This window comes from Prunus persica, chromosome G5 (genome assembly GCF_000346465.2).
Source record: "Prunus persica cultivar Lovell chromosome G5, Prunus_persica_NCBIv2, whole genome shotgun sequence".
Classification (NCBI taxonomy): Eukaryota; Viridiplantae; Streptophyta; class Magnoliopsida; order Rosales; family Rosaceae; genus Prunus; species Prunus persica.
This window is the reverse complement of record NC_034013.1, coordinates 8,733,494-8,761,457: the sequence shown is the minus strand read 5'-3', so window position 1 is coordinate 8,761,457 and position 27,964 is coordinate 8,733,494. Positions and strand designations below refer to the sequence as shown.

At 37.8% G+C, this 27,964-nt stretch overlaps 6 protein-coding genes and 2 pseudogenes across 7 annotated transcripts; 3 read left to right on the top strand and 5 right to left on the bottom strand.

Moving 5' to 3' along the window:
* On the bottom strand, nucleotides 214-907 carry LOC109949301 (14 kDa proline-rich protein DC2.15-like). The gene has a single exon (XM_020564659.1). The coding sequence runs from the start codon at nucleotides 819-821 to the stop codon at nucleotides 411-413; it is 411 nt and encodes a 136-aa protein (XP_020420248.1). The 5' UTR covers nucleotides 822-907; the 3' UTR covers nucleotides 214-410.
* LOC18777473 lies at nucleotides 3,089-3,451 on the top strand (annotated as a pseudogene).
* On the top strand, nucleotides 5,205-5,638 carry LOC18776579 (annotated as a pseudogene).
* On the top strand, nucleotides 6,844-7,698 carry LOC18777926 (14 kDa proline-rich protein DC2.15). The gene has a single exon (XM_007209683.2). It carries the CDS (start codon nucleotides 7,035-7,037, stop codon nucleotides 7,467-7,469), a length of 435 nt encoding a protein of 144 aa, XP_007209745.1. The 5' UTR covers nucleotides 6,844-7,034; the 3' UTR covers nucleotides 7,470-7,698.
* LOC18777944 (36.4 kDa proline-rich protein) lies at nucleotides 10,146-11,533 on the bottom strand. Of its 2 annotated transcripts, XM_020564655.1 has the most exons (2): nucleotides 10,848-11,498; nucleotides 10,146-10,784 (listed from the first exon to the last, which is right to left on the bottom strand). In XM_020564655.1, exons 1-2 carry the CDS (start codon nucleotides 11,093-11,095, stop codon nucleotides 10,307-10,309), a joined length of 726 nt encoding a protein of 241 aa, XP_020420244.1. In that variant the 5' UTR covers nucleotides 11,096-11,498; the 3' UTR covers nucleotides 10,146-10,306. The 2 variants fall into 2 exon arrangements, with proteins under 2 accessions (XP_020420244.1, XP_007211118.1); XM_007211056.2 differs by having other exon boundaries at nucleotides 10,146-11,533.
* On the bottom strand, nucleotides 13,602-15,063 carry LOC18776531. The gene is made up of 2 exons (XM_020564657.1): nucleotides 14,500-15,063; nucleotides 13,602-14,403 (listed from the first exon to the last, which is right to left on the bottom strand). Exons 1-2 carry the CDS (start codon nucleotides 14,815-14,817, stop codon nucleotides 14,116-14,118), a joined length of 606 nt encoding a protein of 201 aa, XP_020420246.1. The 5' UTR covers nucleotides 14,818-15,063; the 3' UTR covers nucleotides 13,602-14,115.
* LOC18778004 (14 kDa proline-rich protein DC2.15) lies at nucleotides 20,071-20,918 on the bottom strand. The gene has a single exon (XM_020564656.1). It carries the CDS (start codon nucleotides 20,813-20,815, stop codon nucleotides 20,387-20,389), a length of 429 nt encoding a protein of 142 aa, XP_020420245.1. The 5' UTR covers nucleotides 20,816-20,918; the 3' UTR covers nucleotides 20,071-20,386.
* Nucleotides 24,561-26,783, bottom strand: LOC18776406 (L-lactate dehydrogenase B). The gene is made up of 2 exons (XM_007211134.2): nucleotides 25,969-26,783; nucleotides 24,561-25,274 (listed from the first exon to the last, which is right to left on the bottom strand). The coding sequence occupies exons 1-2, from the start codon at nucleotides 26,572-26,574 to the stop codon at nucleotides 24,831-24,833; spliced, it is 1,050 nt and encodes a 349-aa protein (XP_007211196.1). The 5' UTR covers nucleotides 26,575-26,783; the 3' UTR covers nucleotides 24,561-24,830.

Sequence of the window (27,964 nt, the reverse complement as noted above, 5' to 3'; positions counted from 1 at the left end):
AACCCAAACTTCGATGGATCTTAATTAGGTAATCATCTCTAAATAGGTTAGTTCACACACCATACCCATTGTTCCATTCAGCCGTACGTAAGACAGCATCCTTGCATTAGTTACTATCTTTATACTTTGATTTTTTTTGGGGCATATCAATATATCCACATGTATATGTGTGTGTGTGTGAGAGAGAGCGAGAGAGAGAGAGAGATCAAATTCAACATAATACATTGAAGTCAATTTCAAGTTGATGCATGCCATTAGGGAATTACAATGGGAAGTGTGTAAACTCAATAAAAGTGTCATTGAACAATTGGCACATGAAAAATAACCTCTAGCCAAACACAAAGAAAGAAATCAAGCTACAAAGTTTTGCCTCACACATGAGACATACAGATTCAAAACAATGTAACAGCTTATGCGCATTGGAAGCCAGGGGGGAATGTCTTTGCGCAACCATCAATGACCAAGCTCAAAGCAATGGGGATATTAAGGTTGATACCAAGGATATTGGCTTTAATGGCAGTGCAAAGGCACATAGCAACTTCAAGGTCAAGAAGCCCTTCAAGCAAAGCACAGCAAGGGGTATCTGGCGGGTTCCCGATTATTGCTCCAACTGCCCCTTTAAGCAAATTGGCACAAACCCCCAACTTTAGGGCATCTCTAGGGCAGCTCTTCGTCGCTACGCTGGGGATAGGGTTTGTTTTAGGGGCTGTGATTGGCTGATGAGGCTGCCGAGAGCAAGTGTAGCAGCCATTGGCAAGGACACAAAAGAGAAGGTTGATGGAGAGGAAGAGAGCAAGGGTTGAAGATCTCTTGGAATCCATAGATATATATATATCTCTCTCTCTAACTTCACTATTTAGTACTATTAATTAAAGTATGAGAAACTTTTTTTCTTTTCTTTTGTTGCGATGGTTAAGACTGTCAAAGAGGTATTTATAGGGTGCAATGTGAATGGTCCTATTCTTGGCCTGATATTCATACTGTGAGGAGCAGCATGTGAAGCAAGGCTGGCCTAGAATTAGCTGGTAGTGCTCGAGATTCCACAACAAATTTGGGAGGCCTAAGGTGCATGTTCAATATTTGTTATTTTAATGCATTATTAATTAGTTTTTTATTTTTTGGATCACAAGATGACCAATGGCCTTCTTAGGAACACCCGTGAACATCATCCAGTACACTCCAAGATACGATTTTGTTTATCCTCTGAATTTATTAGATCTTGTATATATCCACTTTTTCTTTTCATCTTACAATGTTTTTTGATAATTGGATTAGTTTATTTTCCATGTCATCCTTCAAGAATTATTCATGTAAAAAAACAATTAACCAAATTGAAGATCATTTAATTATTTGATTAACAATGCCCTACATTTAGTGGTTAATCATTCGTCTATTATTTTAATTTATAACAATTTGACAATACCATCTTAGTGATAGGTTGTGTTTTAAGGATTTTGTGGTTAGGTTCTAATTGTTTGTTTCGTATAAGTTGTTTGACTCTTCTATTTAGTCATTAGCATGGGTTGTAATCTTTCCTACCTCGGAGTTTTGTTTTCTCCGGAAAGTTTTTAATGAGGCCGTTGTTATCATGCTAGTTATTACCATGCAACGTTCTTATGGATTTAATGAAATACCATCTTTTCTAAAAACGGTTGATAATTTGGTTATCTTTATTTTTTTGGGAAACAATGTATTCGTTTGTCTATAGTAATTTATTTGATAACAGTTCAATGACAAACTATAATCAATCTGAAAAAAAAATACACCTATTAGATCATCATATTGCAAGCGAAGTGTTCAAATTTCCTCGATCAATCCTTTCTATCTTTGTTGAAAGAATTTCTTTTGTAATTCTTTACATCAAAGATTCAGAAACTACCGGATGTCCATCTACCCAAGTAAATTGTTAATAAAACTCCCAATTCCTCATTAGACCGACGAGTCATTCTATAGTGAGGGCCTTATATATGGCCTTTAAGTGAGGTCCTATCTCTTAACCGTTGGATCAGGCTAATCAATTTGATCCAATGTTAAGAGATAGGGTCTTACCTAGGGACTGTGTATAAGACCCTCACTATGGAATTCTTGTTAGACAAACAACCGGTCTTACCGATTTAAGGATTTCCTAATGGATGTATGGGCTTCCATTTATAATGGGCTTTTGTCTATGCCAATGCTGGACCTTTGAACACTAAACTGGTGTACAACCAGGTTGGGCTTCCCTATTCATACATAGGTTAACCAACACTTTCAAACTACGTTACATTCTAGTGCCTCTTTTTTTTCTTCCTTCACGGTTTGAAATTATGAGTTATAGGATTACGTACCTTGATTTCCTATACTTCGTAACTTCAAATTAATTTAGGTGCATGAGATTCCCATAGGGTTATATATGTAATTTATATGTCTATCTTTCTCATATCACGTGTTATATCACATAATAAAAGAGATAAAAACACATACGTCTATACAACCGGTAAATAGAGATGAGTCAATAGACCTCCGGTAAGAAAAATCTCATGATTAACATGCAGTCTACGCAGCTGAAACTAATTTCAGCTACGCATGAAGTTAAGCATCGGATTTTTGGTTAGGCGGCAAGTCGACAAAACTGCACTAGTGAAGATGACAACCCTAAAAATGGCCAAACATCGTGAGAAATGACAATACCTAGCCACAAAGCCATCTTCCCACAAACAGCCCGAAAGCTACACTTGGCTCCTAACCACCCCATAAGTCATATGACCAAACCACTAGACCAAATCACAAGCTCAAATGTGACAAAATGTGGCTCAAATGCAACCGCAATAAATCTTGATGCCCTAAATTCACTGGAATTGAGCTATCTATTTAAGAACAATGTAGTATTCCATATGCATCCACGTACTTCTTGATGCCAAAACAAGGAAGTTGGCAATTTCCAGAGTCTAAAATGGGCAAAAACAACAAACCTTTGGCTTTACAATCAAGTTGTTACACGCCTATAAATGTCCACCTTCTCTAGACATTAAATCCTCACCACCCTAATCAGATTTATTCTTCTACAAGTACTTACCGCAAGTAAAACAAAATATTTGGGGTTTGAGAGATGGCTTCAAAAAGACCTGCACTTGCTCTCTTCCTGGCTGTCAACCTCCTTTTCTTTTCCCTTGTCAATGCCAACAACCCTAGCCCTGCCCCTAATAGAGTTGCCTGCCCTAGGGATGCCCTGAAATTAGGGGTTTGAGCTAACGTGCTCAGTGGGTTGGTTAACGTTAATGTTGGTCAAGTTCCAGTGAGACCTTGCTGCACTATCCTCCTTGGCCTTGTAGACCTCGAGGCTGCTGTGTGCCTTTGCACTTCCATTAACGCCAGAATTTTGGGCATCAACCTCAACATTCCCGTTGCTCTCAGCTTGCTTCTTAGTGCTTGTGGAGATAAGCTTCCAGATGGGTTCCAATGTTCCTCATAAAACTACGTACAAATATCGTTTCTTTCTTTGATCTCATGCGGTGTTTCTTGTTATGCATCATGCATGCATGCATGCATGCAAGTGTCAAATAATAGTTGTGTGTGATGCGAGGATGAAAGTGGAATTTTATTCGTGCGTCATTTGCATGGTGATTAATTAGTAAATAAGGTTAAGGTCCCTCTAATATTTACTCATAAAATTGTGTAACCTATCATCATGGGAATAAAATATTATCACAAGATTAATTTTATTTATACTTATGATATGAGGAGAGGAATTTGTATGAAGTTTTGGTGTGGAAAGTGAAGAACAATGTTAGGTATTAAAAAAAAATATCTGAATTTTTTTCAATTATTTTTTTTCAATTGTTGCTAAAGATTTCACTAAGCAGGACGCATACGTGCCTTGCGGCGCACGCGTCAACATTAAAAAAACTTAATTTATTCGTTGGCATCAACGCTTTTAAGCTGCAGCTCGAACTGATCTTGCCTGGTTTGATGGAGCCCACAAGCAGCCAGGGCTGGTTTTGCTTGGTGGGGGGAGGGGTAGGGGAGTTTCAGGCCAGGGGGCCTTTTCATAGGATTTAATGTTTTCCCAGAACTTAGTGCAGCATATTTGTCGATCACGAGAGGCCTACAAACTTTGGGAAGCTAAGAACGCATATGGAGACAAAACTGTCGATCTCGGCCGCAAGGAAAGCAATTATTCTCCATATCTATAAACTTTTGGAGACTTCCAAAAGACATCTTGCCACAAAAATAAAATCGATTAATAAACATCATATCACTGGCTAATCCCAAGATACACACTTGACTTAATACCGATCGAATCATCGGAAATTTCTCTGCAACGTGTGAATGGAAAGACAAACTTGGGTTTTAATTTGGAAGCGATCACACATATTTTCAAATATTGAAGCTCTGGTGGAGCCCATTGTAGGTCCAGCCTTCTTCTAGAGATGTACTGTCCGTGATACTTCCTTCCACCACGAATCTGCCAAGAATCATGCACACTTCACGCGAGACTAAAATAATTACACATGTCTTATAGTTTTCTTCTACGTACCTTTCAAATATATATTAACCACCTCTCAAATATATATGTGTGTTTCTTTCACGATTTGAAAGAACGAGTTATAAAATTTGTTTAATTTCTCATGTAGTTGTGTACAATTATGTGTCTATTTTACTCATCACGTGTAATGTCACATGATAAGGGAGAAAGAAATACATAGTCGCATATAACACGTAATAAAGAAGAAAGTTTCATAAACGTACCATGATGTCCTAACTCGTTTAAATAAAATGGTTGTATGAAACTAGTACTAGTGATGAGTTTATAGGCGCTAATCTGGGACTGAAAATCTGATGATGAGCTTCATATGCAGGCAGGTGCGTATGAAATTAATCTTAAGATTTTTGGTTTGGCGGCAATGTCGACAAAACTTCGTGATATGCCAAAACCAACGAAAATGGCCAGAGATCGTGAGAACTGACACTACCTAGCCACAAACGGCCAGAAGGCTACACTTGACTCCTAAGTACCCCATAAGTTATATGACCAACGTACTTATTGATGCCAAAAAAAAGGAACACGGCAATTTGCAGAGCCATAAACATTTTGGATTTACATCTACTTATTCTGCCAGAAAAAAAGGAAAACCATAAGCAGACATGGAAACTCGGATCATTAATTTTATTTTGCTGTATTTTCTGTTAACATCAAGTTATTACACCTATAAATGTCCAATCTGTCTAGACATTAAGCCCTCACCAGTCACCACTACATATATTCTTCTACGAGTACCAGTAATTACAGTAAGTACTAAGTACAATAGCACACAAGATTTAGGGTTTGAGAGATGGCTTCAAAAACCACTGCCTCACTCCTCGCTCTCAATCTCCTTTTCTTTTCCCTTGTCAATGCAAACCCTAACCCTGCCCCTAATAGAGTTGCCTAGGCCTGCCCTAGGGATGCCCTGAAATTAGGGGTTTGTGCAGACGTCGAGTTCCACCTCCTAGACATTGGTCTAGTTCCACCTCCTAGACCTCGAGGCTGCTGTGTGCCTCTGCACTGCCATCAAAGCCAGAATTTTGGGCATCAACCTCAACATCCCCGTTGCTATCAGCTTGCTTCTTAGTGCTTGTGGAGATAAAAGTTCCAGATGGATTCCAATATGCCTTATAAAACTAACAGATATTATTCATTTCTCTGATCTTACACCGTTTTTTCTTGTTATGCAAGTATCATATAATTGCGTGTAATGTGCGAGTGAAATTGCGAATTTTTTCTTCGTGCCTAATTTGCATGGTGATCTATTAGTGAATAGAGTTGAAGTCCTGTTTGCAAAATAAAATTATGGAACTTATGATTATGGGAATCAAATACCACTTTCTTTTTTTTTTCAAATAATTCCCAGAACCAAAAGAGGAAAGCTGCAGTAATCCCAGATCCCACATAAGCAGTGTTTAAAAAAAAAAATCTGTGTGTATCTTTTATGATACACGTTATTTTGCCTGAAATTTTTATAACTGAAAAGGAGATTTCAAAAAATTCTAGAGGCCCTCGCGAAATATAAAATATGACCTTTATATTAACTCAAATTCAAAATTATAGCATTAAAAAAAAAAACATTAATGTTGTGATCTCCATGCACTTATTTAGGAATTACGACCAAGAAAAAGGGACGGGAGTCTCAAATTTAGGAGTGGGCGCCGCAGACTTAAAACTGGCACCTACTGCCAAAACACGAGTCATCTCAAAGTTGGACATGGGCCTTAGCTCCTGGATCAGAGGCTGGACATGAGACGTATGACCCGCTTGCTTTACAAATTCCTGACTTTAATAAATTCCATATTCACAAAATCTCATCCATCTTTTTGAATTTCTTGGAGGTAACAAATACTTGATTCAAACACAACCTTAATTCAATACTAGTAAAATTTGAAATATTTGATTAGTAAATCTTTAGTAATGGGCTTGTAGTTCAAGTGATGAAGAGCAGTTTATCTTTATATTCGAGGTCCTGACATTCTGTGAAAATACCACTAGACCAAAAACTAGTTGATCTAACTATTTGAACATTAATTCTAGGACAAAGTTTTTAACGTAACTAAAACATTGTGATTTTTTCAGTCCCACCATTGTCCCTTGATCAAAGGTTCAAACCCGAAAATCTTGATGCCATATAATTCTCTGGAATTGAGGTATCAAGAACAGTGCATGATGAGATATGCATCCACAGATTTGTGCCAAGACAAGGAGCCTGGCAATTTGGCAGCCCCCACCACACAAAAATACAAAAGTTTGCCTTTAATTTGCTTGCCTTGCCAGCTACAATCACAAGAATACACATGGGATCAGCTAGCTCAGATTATTTGTTTAATTTATTTGTTTAATTTTCTATTAGCATCAAGTTGAACACCTCACCGTTTTTTAACCCTATAAAACCGCACTCCACTGGACCTTAATTCTTCACACTCTCACATATACTTGTAAGTTCTATTAGTTCTACTAGTGTGCTAACTTCAAGTACAAAAACTGAAAAAAGAAAAAGAAAAACACTTCTAGGGTTTGATCAGAAATGGCTTCCAAAACAACTGCCTCCCTTAGTCTCTTCCTTGCACTCAATCTCCTCTTCTTTGCTCTTGTAAGTTCTTGCGGCACGTGCCCCGGTCCTAACCCTAGACCAAGGCCAAACCCAAGGCCAAGCCCCACCCCTTCCACACCTTCTACACCTTCCACACCTTCCACAGGTACCAGATGCCCTAGAGATACCCTCAAATTAGGGGTTTGTGCTAATGTTCTCAATGGGTTGCTTAACATCACCATTGGTAAACCTCCTGTAGCGCCTTGCTGCAGTCTCATCCAAGGCCTTGCTGATGTTGAAGCTGCTGTGTGCCTCTGCACTGCGATCAAAGCCAACATTTTGGGAATCAACCTCAACATTCCAATTTCTCTGAGCTTGCTTCTTAATGTTTGCGGCAATAAGGTTCCTAAAGATTTCCAATGTGCCTAAAACGACAATAGCCATTTGTTCGATCATCTTTGTGCTTTATATTTCTCTTTGTTATTATCTTCTGGCTTGAAATTGTTTGTATTGTGTGAGTGTAAGTGGGAATTTCTCGTTTCCTTTGTTATGGCGGTTTCCACATGGGGTGATTATTATGAATAAGTTTAAGTTAATGATGTTTCTATTTATGTAATCTTTTTGGAAACTAATATAATTTAATTTGCTTAACTTTTCATTTTGAAAATTCTGTAGGCTTCATTTGCTGAACCTGATCCTGATCCCTTCCTAGAAGCCCCAAAAGAAGAGGGGCAGTAACACTCACATAACCTTATTTGGCCTTAAATTTTGTATAACAAGTGAAATTTAGAAAGAAAATCAAAATTAATTTGGAGTTATATATGAAAAATTAATTTATTAATTACCAATTAATCTTCTCAATACTCTTAACACTGGAATGAGAAGTTATTTGCACTTGGCCAAATAATACCACTAGTTCACATGCAGCAGCATGCAAACTTACAGTGGATCGCTTGCTTAAATTTATGTTGATTTGCAAATGTAGGTGAGGCCAGTTAGTTAAGTTAGTATGCTCACTCTCTTGCATCCGAGTTTAATTCCCCTTCTAATACGTACATTTGAGTAATTTAGCATATCGTTTTGTAAATATATATATATATATATATGTAGTTTAACTTGGTTAGACTTCAATTGGAATTTTCAATTAGCCTATTGGATACTTGAACCACTTTCACTTTTCAGTAACAAATATTCTTTCATAATTGGCGTGCGTAATTTTTGTGAACAAATTTGTCTTCGTTTTTTTAGTACTGATGTGCCCTCTTGATGATATGTGTCTCTTTGTACACATATGTACATATGTCAACTTCAATTTCAGAATCATTGAAAGTGATCACATGCATTATAAATATAATTCACATGCATACTGATCAGAAAGAAAAAAAAAAGGAAAAGGAAAAAAGTGGGCATGAAGTTGTATGGTCGACTACATCTATTCAAGCACATAGATATGTGCCCATGAAGAAAAGGTGGATCGTTAAAACATACCAAATGTCATCTAAGATGTCGTTTATTTGTTGGAGCACTTGGGAGTTAAAGAGATACGACTCCAACTTTTGGCACAATGCGACTTTTTTTGTTCACTGATGGTCCCTTAAAGCAAGCCTATATGACAATTATTTTCCACTGTTCAACCCGTGACTGATGAGGATGGGGTAAGCAAAAGAAATGCATATCCATCCTTAGCTTGGAAACGAAGAAAAGGAACTTTGATTCATTTGTATGCGCTTCCTTTTCAACGCTACATATATATATTTTTTTAAAGGCAAAGGTCCCGACCCACTTGTGTTTGATTTTTAGCACACCAAATTATGTCATAATTTCAAGAAAATGATCATGATGCGCATCCCAGGGTGTTTAATACTTCCAAGCTATGCCAATAATCTTTTTAGTTTTTTGAGATAATTGGGGTGTCGGTAACACGTTACGTGTTGTTATAAGTTCACTCAAATTATAAGGCGTATACAATTATTGTATTCCGTTTGTATCATTAGGAAGATTGATCAATTGGTATATAATAAAATATTTAAATTAATACTTAATGCTAATTTATACGAATCCAGCTCTATCTACTATAAATTTGTTACACGATTAACTGCTTTTTTAACTAAAGGCCAATATTCTCTATCAGCTTCATAAGGAAGGTTTCTCAGTTTGAACGGTAGAGGAAGGTGCCTTAATCTTGGCTTGATCCCCAAAGTAGATAGATTAGCTGGTCCCCCTTGCTTAACCCACCATCTCAGCCCCGTGAACAAGTTTTGGCACATTCAAATTTTCTATGATATCAAACAGAGAAACGAGGGTTTCTTTGGTTGGTTCCAAACATGGATGATTGTAAGAAAAATATTTGTTTATGAACGGAAGAAAACAAATGCTCCTCCTGCAACGTAGAGTTGGTATTGATAGTCCAAAAAAAAAGACAGAAAACGCAGAGGGCATATTTGATGTGATTATTTCGTTATATAATGCTTAAAGTTATGAGATGGCTGCATATGATCGATCCATCTCTCTCTTTCACATGGAAATAATGAGATCTATTTTATCTGCTATGATAAATATGTTTTCGTTTGTATCCAGAAGGCTTCAGGTTGATTGATATAAGAATCTCCCCAGTCAGGACATGTCAACTTGGATTGAGAATATAGGCAATAATAGTTTCAGATTATCAGGATGTCAGTGTACTGTTGGGCCCAGAATCGGGTCAGGATGAGAACAAAACTAATTATGCTTCGCCAGAGCAAGAAAACGACCCTAGATCAGCACCAACATGGGGGTCTCTTACCAAGCATATCCGATTAACATCGCTAATTAAAGGGAAAAAAATATATAAGGGAGAAATTGCATATGGAGGAGTGCATGATGACCTTTTTCGGAATACCAATAACTTTCCTCAAACTGCGATGTTGATGATGATATTTAGTTATAAAACAAGTGATCCTGCTGGCTAAGAGAAGGTGAATGGATTAAAGGCGCTTCATTTTCTTTTGCAATTGAGTTAATGAGTTTTTATGTAATTGTCTACTTGGTAGATATCAATCATTGTGTTTTTCATGGGCATCTATAAGTATTATGTTTAGTTGCCAATACATACGTACGTCATTCTTAATCAAACAAATACTACGTACTTTAATGTAATTAACTTGTCAGTAGCACAAGAAAAGATATACCAATTCAAGTAACACGAATTAATACATCAAGAAACTAACACCATATTCTAATTAACATGGCTAGAAATGTTAACCCGACGTTAACAAAGAAGTGCACACTTAGAGAGGAGGGCATACAAAACCAGGGGGAGGAGTCTTCCCACAAGTAATCAAAGCTTGAAGAGCAAGAGGAATGAATATGTTTAGGTTAAGAAGCTTAAGCTTTATAGTAGTGCAAAGACAAATGGCTGCTTCAAGCTCAAGCAACCCTCCAAGAATTGGGCAGCAAGCATTCTCAACTGGGTTCCCAAGCCCAATATGCACCAAACCACCAAGCACGTCCACACAAAGCCCCAACTTAAGCGCATCAATTGGACATGTTGGTGAAGTGGGCGGAGGAGGGTTTGGACCCGGAACAGTTCCACCTCCACCTCCTCCACCACCACCACATCCACCACAACCACCGCCTCCGCCCCCTCCGCCCCCTCCGCCCCCTCCGCCTCCTCCACCACCAGGAGGGCTGCCGGGGTAAGGAGTGGAAGGGGGTGGGATTGTCACAGGAGGGTTAGTGACTGGAGGTTTTACTATGGGCGGGGATATAACGGGTGGGTTCTTGGATGGGGGTTTTGGGTGCGGTGGAGGTTTTACTATGGGCGGGGATATAACCGGTGGGTTCTTGGATGGGGCTTTTGGGTGCGGTTTATGGTGTGGTGGTTGTTTTGGGGTTGGTGGGTTTTTGGGATGGGTTGGAGTGTGGGAAGGTGGTTGTGGTGGATGTGATGGATGATGTGGAGGGTGTGGTTTTGATGGGTGTGGCTGAGTACAAGGTGTACAAGCTTGAATTGGAGGCAATGCGAAAACCGTGCAAATCAAAGAGATGAAGAACATGGCAGTAACCTTGGAACCCATGATTTTACAAGATCACTAGCTACTAGTTATACTTTAAAACTTCTGGGTTTTGATGGGTTTGACGATCCAAAGGATTATATATAGGTGAATTTTATGAGCAATCCGTGAGTTTTGTGTGTGACAAATGGAAGGGAAAACAAGGACTATATTTAAACGTGGAAGAACAACAAGAAGCTGTGGTAAAAAAACATGAGAGCTGTGGAGATTCCAAGTGAAAATAAAATGCAGAGTTTGGATTGTTGTTGGAGGTGTGCAAACTTCAATAAACAATCCGTGACTAGTTGACAGAAGTGCAATCCGTGAATATGCATGTGTTGGATTTCAGAACCCACCAGCTTGTAATTCGGTTTCACAGAGATTATAGATTTTGCACAGACAAGAGAAATCATGTTTGGTCCATTCCCTATTTTCTTTCGTTGGCGGGTTATGGAGGAAAGTTATTTTGCACAAAAAAAAAGGTAGAGCTAGCTTTAGGGTTTGCGGTACAGAAAGAAAGTGCAATTATTTTGGGTACATTCCACGATGCGAACATGTGATCTTCCTATTTACCAAACCAAAAGAAAAAAAATTGTAACTGATAGGATGAGAAAAAATATCGCTACATATCCGCCGACACATTTACAATATCAGTATCTTGGATTAGAAATTTGGTGCTGAAATTCGTATAATAACATAGTTAAGATCACATTATTGGGAGAAGTTATCCTACACTAGTCTAACACATTAATTATAGTAGCGCATATATATAATCAGTCTTTTTCTATCGAAGGTGAGAGAGGTGGGATATCTTTTAGGATCTATGATTTTTTTTTTCAACGATTCAAAATTTTTATTTTTCAAGTATTTATTCATAGATCAATTTTTTTTGAATTTACCCTAATAATAGTCGTCATTGGCGACAATAATATTATATTTTTGCCGTTACCATATTTATTTAAGATGGAAATGACTTTTTTGACAAAAACAAAAAAGAAAGTCAAATAATTCCTGTAAAATTACAAAATTTTAGTCAAGGGTTAAAATCAAGTTGTCGTTTTGCTGACTCGTTAGAAAGGCGTTGGATCTTTAGCGCGCTAATGATGAATCCATAGGTTGTTGATCTTTACAGGAAACAAGGAGCTACAAGTTGGACTTGACCCATTTGGCCAAGTTGGACTGTTGGAACTTGTTTTCTGTCACCTGGAACATAGGATTTAAAAGAAATATAAATTTAATTAAATTAATTAAGAATTGTCCTCACCATTGATTTGCAATGGTTGTCCAAAAAAAAAAAAATGATTTGCAATGTATTTAGCTTTAAATTTCTTTGTAGAAAATTTTTAGTAGCTTAATTATGTTCTCATTTTGTTGATATATTAAAGGCTAACATCATCTTACCCCTTTAAGATTTAGGGTTATTTTTAAAATGGGCCACGTAGTTTTAATTTTGTCAATTTACGTCCTAATATTTTAAAATTCGACCAATTTACACATACCGTCAATTTGACCGCTAGGTCTTCTGTTAAGTGATGATGTGGCAAACATGAGGTCCACCTTTTTAGCTTAGGTGTAATAAAATATATAAAAAATAATTGGGCTAATGACAAAAGACACCCTGCTGGTTTAGGGTCATTCTCGAATTGGACCCCCACAGTATTAATTTTATCAATTTACACCCGACGTTTTGAACATCGTCCAATTTCATCCTTCTGTTAAGTTGACCAGACGGTCAATCGTTAATTGCTGACGTGGCACCCGTGGGACCCACCCCACCGGCGATTTGACCATTCATCTCATGCCATATGAAGGGCAGTTTTGGGTTTCTACAATTTATAAAAAATAAAATAAAAAATGTAACATCGAGCCCAAAATTGGGCACACTTTGCAAGAAAACGACTGAAGTAAAAGCCTCAAACTGTCGTTCGTCCTCAACCTCAACTGGAGATCGAAGAGAAAGCCCCAAAGTTGTCATAAACCCAACATAAATCTTAAATTTCCATAGCTGAGGGCTTAGATATACGATTTCTAAGAAGTGAGCCGCCCGATTGTATTGGATCCTTAACCCAGAAAACAAAGGAGAAATGGAGCATCAGGCGATGGTGTGTTGGTGTGGTAAGAATGCAAGAATCCGAACTTCGTGGACAATTTCGAATCCTGGAAGGCAATTCGCTGTGTGTACAAAGATAAAAAACTGGATTTGGTGCAAAATATTAGAATTTGAATTGCAGCAGGTGCAAATGTTAATTTACAGAGTGGGTTTTGTGCAAAGTAGAGGAGGTTGTGATTTCTGGGTTTGGTATGATGTGGAAATGTGTGAAAGGTCTAAAGTTGTGATTCCGGGGTTGCTAAAATCGCGAGATAAGTTGGAGAATTCACTAATAAAGACTAGACACAGAGAAAAGGTTCTTTGGGCAGCATTGGTGGTATCGTGGATGCTTAATGCAATGTCCGTCTTTGGACGGAATAGTGGATCAGATGGATTGAAGCTGAAAACTTTGGAATTGGCATGAAATTGGGTGTTTTAGGGATGCACTGTGCTTTGGTATGGGAAGTACTATGCATTTAGTTAGATCTGCACTGTGTCTTTGGTATGGAAAGCAGTGTGGTTTTGGTTATGTAATGGGAATGAACATTTTGCATTTTTGTTATGTAATGGGAATGGCTATGTAATCTGCATACAGTGTGAAATTTTGGTAATGCAATGACATGTTCATTCCAATAACTTGTGTGTACAACATATGAGCAAATTGATTTTCACTCGCAGCATTACAACAAAATAGGCTACCTAATAACATATCCACTTGTAGCATTACAACAAAATAAGCCACAGAACAACATTTACAACCTTCCAAAATAGCAGAACCTGTATTCCCAAAAAAAAAAAAAAAAAAAAAACAGAACCTGTCTTACATATTTGATCACAAGGCAAGTTGTCTTCCAAAATAACATAATAATATAATAACCTAATCCAACCAGCTAATAAAGGTAAAACTGTCTCATGCTCAAAATAACCAAACCGGCTAATACAACACAAACCATCATCATTCCTTGCTCAAGTCTAATGCTCCCACAACCATAGGTCGTTTCCTCAATAAATAAGAATTGTCAGTTGAAGCTTCAGTTGATGCATGAGAGGCAGATCCAGTTGCAAGAGAGGCAGATCCAGTTGTAGGTGTTGAGGATGGAGCAGCTGAATCAGTTGGTGGTGCATTTGAACTTCCAGCTGCATTGGTGGCCTTTCTCTTTCTTTTTCCTTTATGCACAGATCTTGTAGGCTTAGCTCGCCTTGTTTTTGTATTGGGACCAGCTTCACTTGTTTGAGTAGTTTGCTGGGATGAGACAACAAATCAAACCTGTTAGTTGCATCATATTCCAAAAACATTAACATTTATAACATTAACAAAAGTTCATTCTTAGATGTTTACCTCAGCCTTCCTCTTTTTGACTTTTGTTTTTGGGGGGAGATTCCTATGACAAGTCCTTTTATTGTGGCCTTTTCTTCCACATTGGCCACACCTCAGTGAGTCTTGAACTTTTGTAACAATATTGGCCTTGTTGCTGCATTCACCTGTTTCCTTCCTTCTAGCATTTCTTGGCCTTCTAGGTTGTTTGGAGTATGAAGGAGGCACACATGGTGGCATATTAGTTCTATCCCACAACTCCATCCTATTCATAGGTAGTATGAGGTTTTCATATGCCTTGAAATATGTCTGAGTGTGATAAAATGCATCCACATAATCCATTACGTTTAAGCCCCCATTGTAATTTATAGCTACCACTCCATGAACACAAGGCCAACCAGTCAAATCTCATTCTCTGCAAAAACAGTTCCTTAAATCCAAGTCCACAATATATTGTGAAATCCCACCACTGCCAACTTGAAATTTTCCTCCACCTGACCACATAGTCACACAACCACCTCTTTTGCTTTATTAATCTCACTTGGGGCAAATTTCCTTTGTCTAATTCTTCATTTTGTCCCTTCTGCCTTGTCTCCTCCTCATCAACTTACACCTAACTATCTCAAGCATGGTCAGTATTGGCTTATCTCTGCATGCCAATATGAATGAGTTGAAGAACTCACACATATTGTTTAAAAGCATATCACACTTCACATGAGTGCTGAAGTGTGATCGAGACAAATTCCTGGGAGGTTTTCTTGGTTCAGTCAGCCAAGCATAAGTATCCATATCAAGGTTTTTCAGCTTTTCCATCTGTCTTGCAAACTGTGGAACAGTTGTTGCTTTTGCAGCACCCCAGAATTTGTCAAACAAAGTTTTCCCTTTGAATTGTAATATGAAGTTGGTGAACAGATGTCTTGCACAAAACCTGTGTTCACTATTAGGAACAACTTGCTCAAAACTGGTAATAATCCTTTTTGCTTGTTTGATATGAAAGTGTATCCAAACTGGTTAACAATCTCTATATCCTTTACCAGCAATTCCAGAAACCAAACCCATGACTCCTTGCACTTAGACTCAACCACTGCATATGCAATCACCCATGTTTCATTATTAGCATCTATACCAACTGCTGCTAAAAATTGCCCTCCATATACACCCTTCAAGAAGCAGTCATCCAATCCAATAATGGGTCTGCATCTAGCAATGAACCCTGCTTTACATGCACCTAGGCACACATATAACCTTTGAAACACTGGATGACCCAATTGTTCATTGAAATCACATTGAACTTCTGTTGTTGTTCCTGGATTGGTCTTCCTTAACTTTTCACAATAATCCCAAATTCTGGAGTATTGCTCTGTGTATATTCCCTCAATCTGCCTTAATACCTTCTCTTTTGCCCTATAAACTTGTTGCCTAGAAACTCCAGTGTTATAATCTTTCTCCACAGTCTCCATGAATAAGCTAACTGGCCAACTTGGATTGCTCTTCAATATTTCCATATATTTGGCACTCAGCCAACTAGACTTCACAGTAGGGTTCTCCCAAACAATACCACAAGTGTGTTAACCCTCATATTTCTTAAGCTGCAGGGTCTTCTCATGTTGCATTTTGGAAACATATATCTCTCATAGGCTACAAACTGCCTTTAGCTTTAAAGCATCACTTCTCACAAATACGACATCCCTATTCCTCTTTATAAATTGTTCTCTCACAACCGCTCTAAAAACTTTACAATCGCTAAACTTCATCCCAACCTCAAACTCTGGATCTGCCATGTTAGTTGCCGGATTGAACTCTGGCCATATATCCGTCATTGGAGTGTCATCTTCAGAGTCATATTGAGGCTGCACATTATCATAATCATACTCTTCTGAATCCAGTTCAACATCTGCACCCCAATCCTAAGATTCAACCCCAACATTTGTTGACTCTGGCTCTTTTCCTTTTGCCCCATCTCCAACCCACTCAGTTTGTTTGTCCACCCATTCATCAAAATCGACATCATCATCATTATCATCACAACTGAAGTTAGGGTCTGCAAAATCAGAGTCAAGACTGTCTACTAACTCCTTCTCATCATGACAGACTGTGGTCCTTGTTCTTGCTTTTCTTGTCTTCATTGGATGACATCCTGATAAGTTGCTCTTTTCTACACTTCCTTCAACAACCTCTTTCTGAACTAGTCCCTCAGTCACTGTATTGGACCTTTGGTCTTCTTTATTACGTGTCTTTTTTACATTTTTGCACCTCCTTTTACCAAAAGCTCTCGCCCTCCTTTTTCCAAAAACATAATTGACTTTACTTTTCCCTTTGTCTACAGTGGCAGGAGATTCCCTCTCAACAGCTCTTTCTTTGTCTTTTTGCACAGCAGAAGATTCTCTCTCTACTGCCTTTTCTTTGCCTTTTTCAGAAACACCATGTCCTGCACAAGATTCCCTTAGCTTTTGCGTAACCCCCACCACTTTGTTCCCCATTTGGGTCTTCATTGAGCTCTTCTATCACCACACTTGTTTTTTTCTTTTTTGTTGCCTCCATTGTTTGCATTTCCCACCAACAAGAACAATAGCCCCATAATTGTCATCAAGCTCCTCAATCACAACTCCTCCGTTAGGCACAATATCAGCTTCTACATCAACAAACATATTTGATCCTGATTGACTATAAAACCAATGCTCATTATTATCAACCCCATGATGTAGGAAGAGATGCCTATTAGCCTTGTCTCTGGTACAAATACAAGCATGTCTATGACATCTTGATCATCATTAAGCTTTGCTATAGGCCACCATTGCTATATATAGGGATACTATACTAGTAACTAATCACCTCATCATAGCCTAACTCCCTCACTATATTGTCTATCTCAGTCATTGACATTCTATCATTGTCACAATAATCAAACCAAGCTACACTGCCAGAAGCATAACTGTTACCACAGATTTAACCACCATGGTACATTCGAATAGAAAACAATTCAGGATCACCTACATATTACATGTCCCAAAAATGGGTTATTTTCAGTTCAAACATAAAACACAACACAAAACACAGTATTCAAACTTTACACAAAAACCATAACTGACTTTTCAATTATTTTCTGTTTAGGACCATTATACAAAAGTCCAAATTTTTATTAAACAACCTTTTTCACACCCTTCCACCTAACACTTTTGCATTATTAAAAGCAGAAGCTTAGAGTATTAAAGGCAGACATTGCCAACACACATGCTTAGCTTGAAGGACCACCTATATTTGAAATCTGTAATAAGGCCACCTATATTCGACAAAATCTTTCATACTTCTCCAACTATTCCACTAAACCCTATAAAACTCAACATTCAAACCAGAATAACCCTTACGACCTCTAACCCATTCAACACAAATATCCCAAATTGTAAAAATTTAAACCAACTTACCGTACGATGGATGTGGAGCGCCTGAAACCCTGAAATCCCAACTCATTTCTTCTCACTTCTTCGAAATCATAGAACTTGCTGTCAACTATGGAGATTTAGGATTTAGGTTACATTGAGGTTGAGGACGAACAACGGTTTGAGGCTTTTACTTTAGTCGTCTTCTTGCAAAGCGTGCCCAATTTTAGGGGCGATGTTCTTTTTTTTTTTTTTTATAAAAAAAATTGTAGAAACCCAAGACTGTCCTTCATATGGCATGACATGAATGGTCAAATCGTTGATGGGGTGGGTCCCACGGGTGCCACGTCAACAGTTAACGATTAACCATCTAGTCAACTTAACGGAAGGATGAAATTGGACGATGTTCAAAACGTCAGGGCGTAAATTGATAAAATTGATATGGTGGGGTCCAATTCGATAATGACCCTAAACCAGCAGGGTGTCTTTTGTCGTTAGCATAATTTAATTTTTTTACTATTTAAGTTAATTAAAAATATTAAAATCAATTATTTAAAACCAAAAAAAAAAAAAAAACAACATTCCAATCAAACCTCGTCACCAAACCCTCTCCTCTTTCAACCCAAACCACCTTAGAATCATCGCCTACAAACAACCCAGACTACCTCACAACCACCGCCTACAAACAACCCACTCTCCTCCTTCCCCAACCCATCGCACCCCAGATCTGAAACCATCCCTACCCCCCAATCTCCCCCCTCTAAAGGAAGGAGATGAGCGTAGGCATCTGAAGGAGAAATGGGTGTTGGGAATGAAGGTGGGGATGTGGAAGAAAAGAAAAATGAGGAAGAAGAAGGATGGGGTAGTGGAGATGCTGGGTTTGGAGTTGGTTGGTAATGGCCTGGGAGTTTGGTCATAGTGTTGGGTTTTTTAATTATGTTTTTGTTGTTGTTTTAAATAATTGATTTTACTTAACTTTAAAATAAAGAATTTTTTTAATATTACTTATTACATATTTTATTATACTTGAGCTAAAAAGGTGGATCATCACTTAACAGAAGACTAAACGGTCAAATTGACGGAACGTGTAAATTAATCGAATTTTAAATAGTTAGGCGTAAATTGACAAAATTAAAACTGGGTGGTTCATTTGAAGAATGATCCTAAATTTTGAGAGGGTAAAATGATGTTAACACATATATTAATTATTGATTAAATAGCTAACTTTCAGTTCGAATTTACGATTGACAGGCTAGCATATACATGATTTATCTGGCCAGTTGGATCTACAAACTCTGGGCCACCGCCACCTTTGTTCATGTATCTTAGTAATATTAACATGATTAACTTCAAAATTCATTCTCGGTCTCTCTAACTTCACAGTCTGAAATTATCTAGAAAATTGGATCTCTAATAACGAACGGACCCGTAACCCGTAACCCGTTTGTGACTTCTTTTTACAGGAAAATTTGCCCATAAACACTTTTTTCTAAAGTGCTTCTATTATTAGAAGAACGTCAAAGTTTTTATTAAAAATCAAATTGCTTTTTGAAAAAGCATTCGAAAGTGATTCTTGAATGCACTTCTCCAGAAGTAGTTCCACACAAGCTCAACATGGATCATAAACGCTTGTTAATATGAATATAATAATTAACTTCAAAGTTATGCTTATATCTAGCCACTTACACAAGTGAAATGTGCGATGAATCAATGATGCTATAATTCTTCGTATGTACGACCAGGAAGAATAAGGTCAACAAAAAGCATGTGTTGATTAGTTTAACATGTCTTGATAAAAAAAATCTCTCAAAATTAATTTGCAATGGCTAGAGAGGTTCAAGATCTTTTTAAATATAAGTGATAGTCTAAATTATAAGGTGGAGAGGGTTTCTCACATACACACTAATAAAGTGTCATGGAAGTTCGAACTTAAGACTACTAGTCTGCAAGTCGATGTCTTTTTTCATTGAGCTAGACCCCGTTGGTAGACCAAAGATCTTTTAAGCTCTTGTGTTAAGGTTCCATCTTTCGACATACGGATGCTCTTTAACAATTAACAATTCTTAGAAAAATCACAATCAATTTTTTCGCTTCCAACTATTATTTTGGACCCAATGAATAAGAGATTTCATGTTCCTCACAATGCATAGGAGACAGGAGTACTAATTAGCAGTAGTGCATATACCCAGAAAATAAAATTGTAGTAGTAGAACAAACATTGCAATAAGGAACTCAAATTCAATTACTTTCTGAAACATCACAAATTCATTATTTCAGCTCAATCAATAATATTTTCACTAAAATACAGTTGCTATAGAGGATGTGGAAGAAGGCAAGTAGCCTACCATCCATCCATCCATCCATCAATACAATATAGAAAGAATTATTAATAATAAGAATGTATAATGGAATATACCAATAAACATCCCAACAAAGCTCTTAGGCACACCATGATGAAAATGAGAAACGAAGGAAATTAATGAAAACCCAAGTGCTAAAAATTGAGAGCAGTACGGATAAATAGTACTTCAAATTTAAGCACACTCGTAGCCACTTGGGACCTGCTTCCCGCAGTAGTTCAAGAGCAGGCTGAGTGAAACGGGGATGTTTAAGTGGATCCCCAAGACATTAGCTTTGATTGCAGTGCAAAGGCACACAGCAGCATCAAGATCAACAAGGCCCTCAATGAGGCTGCAGCAAGGGAACTTTGGTGGACCAACAACAAGGTGCACCAAACCATTCAACAAGTCAGCACATGCCCCCAATTTCAATGTGTCTTTGGGGCACGTGGCAGGCTTAGAGGGGTTAGGGTTGGGTAGTGCAGGACTTGCATGCTTGGGCTGGTGTTTATGACCCTTTTTCTGAGGTGGTGGGCAAGCAACATTGGTGGAGGTGACCAAAGTGAAGAAGAGGAGGTTAAGGGAGAGGAGGAGAGCAGTGGAAGCTAGAGCCTTGGAAGCCATTTGGGAAATTGATTGGCTCTTAGCTTTTGGAGGATTTATAAGTTGAGAGATGTGATGTGTTTGAGATTGGTAGCTAGCTAGGGCTTTTATAGATGGAGAGTGATGTAGGGTGGGGATTAAAATAATTAGAATGACCCATATGGGCACATTGGATTGGAAATGATGCCTAGGGTATACAACCTGGCAAAGCAACATGGCGGGATAAGCTTTTGGGATTATGGAGTTTGGATTTTTGTGTGTGTTTAGTTATAAAAGCCAGGTCTGCTTAATTCTTGTCCCCTACGAAACAATGTTCTAATAATATTCAGCAATAGCAGAGTAAAATGATATTTACTTGAAGTAATTGGTCATGCATTGCGGCCATTTCATTCATATATATAATATATGCTGATTGTTATTTACATGTTTTGCAAGTTGATAATGCTGGAGACGTCCAAATCAACCGTACGACATGTCATCCTCTGCTACTCTTCTTGTGTTTTAGCTTGAAAATGAACTGGATTTTTATTTAGGGGGTCATATTGCTCTATATTCACACAATTTTGGAATGTTAGAATACATTGCGGGTTTGTATAGTTATCCAAGAATAATTTTTGAGCAACTGCATTCAAATATGTCATGTCATTACAGAACTTGTCCTCAACTTGCCGATGCCAGTGAGAGGATAATAAAATGAGCTAGGATTATATCATATCGTTCACTCATGTCACTTGGTATAACAAGTACATTTGTTATGTAATATGATTATATCATATCGTTCACTCATGTCATAACATGTAGATTCGTTGTACCACACAAACCCAGTATACTGCACAAATATTATTCAGAGAAAAGACCCCTTTGGATTCATTTGACCCTACAGATAACCTCCTCAAATGGTAATAGTAGTGGTGGTGGTGGTTATGCATCTTGACGAATACATGACAAAGAGGAAGCACTGATTGGTAATTATCAAACTATATCAAGTATGGTGGCATCTGTACGTACATGTCTTATATAATATATAGAATTGTTAAGTTGTCCAATTTGACTCTTTCTAGTCGGATTATTCCCGTCCGTGACCTCTGTGATTAGATCACTGAAGTGATCAGGATCACTGAAATTTTATACATGCCATGTTCTGAAAACACCAATTTGTTAATCAAATAATCTATAGAATACGAAATGTCTAATAATACAGCTAAAACCAACTTTCTAATAATTAAGCTCCCTCGTTAATTTTTAATCACTTCTGAATAATAACATCCACTGGAGAGAGAGAGAGAGAGAGAGAGATGCCTGAGTACGCGTCACATGCGTATTCACAGTTTTGGAAAAGGCCTAGAAGCACTGAAGCAGTGGCGTATGTATGTACGCACTGAAACAGTGATACATGGACGAAACAGTGCAACACAAATTAACAAAACTGACGGTGGAAGTTTGGAACATGCAAGTATATGTAAATATTGTGCATGTTTTATGCATATATATATAGACCATATAGGTTCCAAACTTCTTCCAATGTAACCTAATTAATGAGTATAAACATTAATTCAAAATGAATTTAAGAATTTTGGAGTTGAAATGTTGAGAGTATTATCTTATACCAGAGAAAGTAAAGCCTTACACCACATGAATATGTAAGATTATAGATCTTAATTAAGGCTCTCCACCTAGTGTTAATTGATTTTATGTTGGATACTCTAATTCTATCATCAACATATAATTTAAAGGTTGCAGTTGATTTGGGTGATCATTGATTTTCTTGTTTTGTATGTTTCCTAATTGGATCGATTTTTGGCCAAAGATAAGGTGGTGATGACACACATCTTTTTAAAGTAATTAAGGGTCCGTTTTGAACTACTTTTGTAGGAAGCACAGTAAAAAATTAAACACTTAGAAACACGTCTTCAAAAGCAATCAGAAATATTTTTAGAATTGAAAGGCACTTTTAACTTTTTCTTTAAAAAATCGCTTTTGATTATATAAAAGTTGTTTTTACTTATAAAAACACTTCTAAATAAGCACAAAATGTAGAGATGTAAACATCTTGTAAATGACCGGATACCTCAAATGGGGAAGCAACCTCAGGTGTCCATATTCTAATCTTCACTGACTACACAAGGAACAATTCGAACAGTTTCTGATTTTTATCTTTGTCACATAGACAACCTCTCACAATGAAATAAGCCAATACGTTTTCTCGTGATAGAGCTTGCTAGCTAGCTAGCTAGATATGTCATTTCAATTTTGTCTTTGGCAAAAGACGAAGATGCCATGCTTGAAGACCAAACAAAAGAAGACCAATGTACTTTCGTCTAATCTCTTCATAAAATTGTCTTCTTTGTCAAAGGCGTCGAGCTCAATGAAAAAGGGTCTTGACTTGCATATTAGTGGTCTCAAGTTCGAACCTCCATGACACCTTAGTAGTATGTATGAGAAATTATTTTCCCTTTATAATTTAAACTATCACTTGTATTCAAAACGAAAATTGTTTTTTTTTTTGGGCCGTTAAAATAATTGTGCCAAATTACATGGCCCATTGATTAATTCTTAATGAACTTACGTAGAGATTGTGATTGGTTCACGAGAGTTTAATACGGGCTAAAGTTTTTAAGTTTAGTGGTTTATGTTAAGAAGAATTAAAAGCCTCACTTTGGTAAAGCCCATTTAGAACAAGGAAACAACCAGCCCACCTTCTCTCTTTTTTTCTTTTTTTCTTTTTTGGCTGGACCGGCACAAGTTTTCAGCAAAAAACAAACCAACCAACCGAAAAACCATTCTAGTGATCAACCTGATCCATGGCCAAAGAGAAATCCATTAATCAGGACAGAGAGGCAGAGGATATCCAAACTTCATTTTTGGATCATAAGCCATTTCTCTGTGCCAAATGCCAGAAATGTCTCACCAGAAACTCGAATACATGTGAAGGAAAAAGTTTTGGTGAGCATCTCCAAGGAAAGAGGCAAAAGAGTAGGCAAAACTCATTTGCCTTGTCATATCAGCATTTTCATGAGGCAAATAGGTAGGCAAAATATACCTACTCTCCCCAACAAGGCAATATTGCCTACTTCAAAGTGAAAAGGTATAGTGAATCCCACTTGATTTTTATAATAAGATATCATCTTCACTCTCTCACTTACTTTCTATAAAATATAATAGCATATGAAAAGATAGAAATAAATAATATAATAATAGTTTGTAGACTTGTATTATCTAGTCCCTTTGAGTGATCAACTTTTTTCATGAGGCAAATGAATAGGCAACATGCCACCTAGGTTGTTATAGTACAATTTTGCCTATTTCATTTGCCTCTTCCTTTGGAGATGCTCAATCGAACTAGTTTTTCCGTATCCTTTAAATTTGATACAAACTTAATTTGATATTTTGAGTGATCAACTTTTTTCATGAGGCAAATGAATAGGCAACATACCACCTAGGTTGTTATAGTACAATTTTGCCTATTTCATTTGCCTCTTCCTTTGGAGATGCTCAATCGAACTAGTTTTTCCGTATCCTTTAAATTTGATACAAACTTAATTTGATATTTTACATTTCCTAAATTATTGGCCAGCTTATTTTTACTCACCACTTTAACCCAATATGTATCATTATCACCTTTCTCAACACTAAACACATGCCCATGAATGCAACCATGATTCCATAAATACAAAACAAATAGCTAATTATCGTTAAGCTTATGAACATGTGTCAAGTGTTGAGAAGAGTGGTGAGCAAAAATATTTCTCTCTTAAGACATATAATCTTAGTTCTGTTCAAAGGTAGTTTCAATTCATATATAAAACTAGTCTTAAAAGACATATAATCCAACTTCATGATTTAATATTTATTACATGAGAAATAAAACAGAAGGCCACAGTAAGAAGCCAAAACCGCATTACAACGTGAAGATACCATCTGTTAGTTGAAGCCAAAAACTGGACAATTGTTGCCTTCGAAAAGAACAAACTGAAGCAGAGAAGTGGGAACTAAGATTGATGGGATATCAATCCCACCATGTTCTTGGTGATCGAATTCATAATCCCAACTGAGACTGCTGCTCCAAGATGGTGTTAGCCGAGTCCCTCAGCCTCTGAGTCTCCTCATCAGTCAAGTGCACATTGGTCACCCCCAAAACCCCACCTCTCCCGAGCTGGGCCGGCAAGCTCAAGAACACATCTCCACCGTCGACCCCGTAAAACCCCTTGGCAAGCACCGAGACCGGGTGGATCTTCCTCTGATCTCTCAATATGCTCCAAGCTAGCGCGGCCACGGAGTATCCAATTGCCCAAGAAGTATATCCTTTTAGACTGATCACCTCATATGCACTGTCTATAACCACCTTGTGGATGCTCTCTAACGTCTCTTTCTCGTAAGCTATTTCTTGCTTATCTAAGAAACTCAACACCGGCACTCCCCCTACGCTAATGCTCGACCACAATGCCACTGAGCTGTCACCATGCTCCCCAACAATGTAAGCCTACAATCCCATAATTCCATAAGAAAAATACAGAAATCACTTTAATATAGAAATATCAAACAAGATATGATCATAGCTCAGAAATTACATTAAAATCTGGGGTTTTATCTACTAAAACATCAATATGGATGGTCTTAAAATACAGAAATTTCAATTAAAATATCAACTACCCAAGAAATTACATGAAAATTTGGACTAATATCTACACACAAAAAACAAATTGTTTGTCTCCATTATCAGTGTTACCAAAATATGAGGGTGTGAGAATACAGAATAACGCTAAACTATCAATATCAAGGGAAATTATATGAAGTAAAAAAAAAGAATAAATATAGTGATAATTTGATTCTTTGCCGTAGTAAATAGGCGAGAAAATATAACTTGTTATCTTGTGTTATTGATTGGATACTATTTCGCTCTTTTCCTATTTGTTATGCGATTGTTGTTTAACTTTATGTCTTTTCTTTTGTTTACTAAGTTGTCTAATCTAATTAAAGGCTCGTTTGAGAGTGATTCTAGATTCTCTAGTAATATTATACTAAATGAAAAAATAAACGAAAAAACAGAACCATGTTTTATCCAAAATTGATAGTTATAAACCAAAAAAACATCTGAGAAATTTCATATCAAAACTACTTCAAATATATAAACAAGCATTTGCAATGTCATGAAGAAGTAAAAAAAAGAAACCCACCTGCACATCCTGAGCGTTGACATCAAGATGATCAGCAATGAGGAATCGAAACCGCGAAGAGTCCAGATTGGTACCTGACCCGACAACCCGACTGCTGGGGAACCCGGACAGCTTCCAGGCCACGTAGGTCAAGATGTCGACCGGATTCGACACGATCAGTAGGATCGTGTCCGGCGAGTACTTGGCGAGCGGCGGGATGACATTGCGGAAGAGGGCGACGTTCCGGTGGAGCAGGTTGAGCCTGGACTCGCCGAGGATCTGGCGGGCCCCAGCGGTGACGATGCAGAGGTCGGATCCGTGGGTGACGGCGTAGTCGACGTCGGCGATGATCTTGGTGCGGGGGAGGAAGGCGGCGGCGTGCTGGAGGTCGAGCATCTCACCGCGGAGCTTCTCGGGCTTGGCGTCGACGAGGACAAGCTCGTCGGCGAGGTCCTGGGTGAGGATGGTCTGAGCGATGGCCATTCCCACGTTGCCGGCGCCGATGACGGAGATCTTGGTGTGGCGCTTGGTGGAGGAGGGTGAGGCGGCGCCGGAGATGGGCTTGAAGAAGGCCTGGGTTAGGTCAAGGCCGCTGGGGCCTAGTGAGCCTGAAGTGCTTTTGTGCATGGTGATGAATTGAGTTCAGTGAGTTGTGGGTTTATGGCGGTTTGTTTGTTGCAGAGAGTGGAGGGGTTTGTGGGATTTGTCGGGTTTTATGGTGTCTGAAAATGAGACAAAGCTGGAAAGGAATGACGATGAGACGTTTGAGTGGGGAGGAAGTTTTGGGTCAACGTTCTGGAAGGACTGATGAAGACTTTACTTTTACAATTTTTGACCAATCAAAACCGTGGGCAAAATAGACAAACAAAGAAGCTGTGGGAAACTATCTTGGATTGGAACCGCTACACAAAACTCTTGATCATTTTGATTTTAGAAGAATGTTAGCTAGAGGTGTCACCCTGCCCGGCTCATTTAAATTCGTGTCTTTAAGGTATTAGTGCCGTGCTGTGTCAGTTCATTTAATTTATCGGGCCGTGTCGTATTGGCTCGTTTAAGATTTTCTGTTATGTAAATATGTACACAACATGATCTTCACAGCTGCTAGAAGTAGAGCAACTCTGCTGAATCACTGTAATGCTAAATATTTGGATGAGCATTTGATTCCAAAATACTCTGTCTCCCCTGTAGCTAGCCATCATCCAATCCAACTTACACTAATTAGATGTTATTTACACGACAGTTTTCGATTGAAAAGGTCATTGCTATAGAAAATTAGCCTATCAGATTGTAGGAAGAGACTTGTCTGGGATGAAAATGGGGCTACTAACAATGTCTGTCTTAGTTGTCAAAACCAAACCTTTCAAGACTATATTATTGACAGATACTTGTACCACCAAACAACTTGATCAATTTTCTTCCTCATTATTGGTCATTCCATGCAGATTTTGAACAATACCAGACTGTCTTTAGTCCACGGCAGATGTTGAATAAGAAGGTATAAAAATGTGGAACGGGTCAAATCTCATATGCAATAGAAATGGCAATTGACTTTGTTTTTCCGGATTGATTAATTTTAATGTCATTTATAATGTTAGTTTACTGGTGTTAGGTGTAGCCTGCTTGCTGACAACATGGATTTGGTTGTATTAACAATTTCGACAAAATTGCTAAGTTACAATTAGCCTTTTAGATTTATCTGTTTTATGGTGCTGTGCATGGATGCTAGAAGGCTTGCCTGAATGTTGTCTTCATGCGAGGAACACACAGTAGATACCAGAATTTCATCTGCTATCATATCAGAGTTTTGGAATTTAATACTTTAAACAATGTAATCATAACAACAAAAGGTTCAATTGGCTTGAAAATTGTAACATAGTTTTTCGTATAATTTTTGCCCAAAAACGAAGTAGAAGTCGCTATACCAATGTTCAAATCTATGAAAAAGAAACAGATTAAAGTATTGATGGCTACTCAGATATTTCACACCGGTTGCATAAATAATGCATTCTTGAGTGGA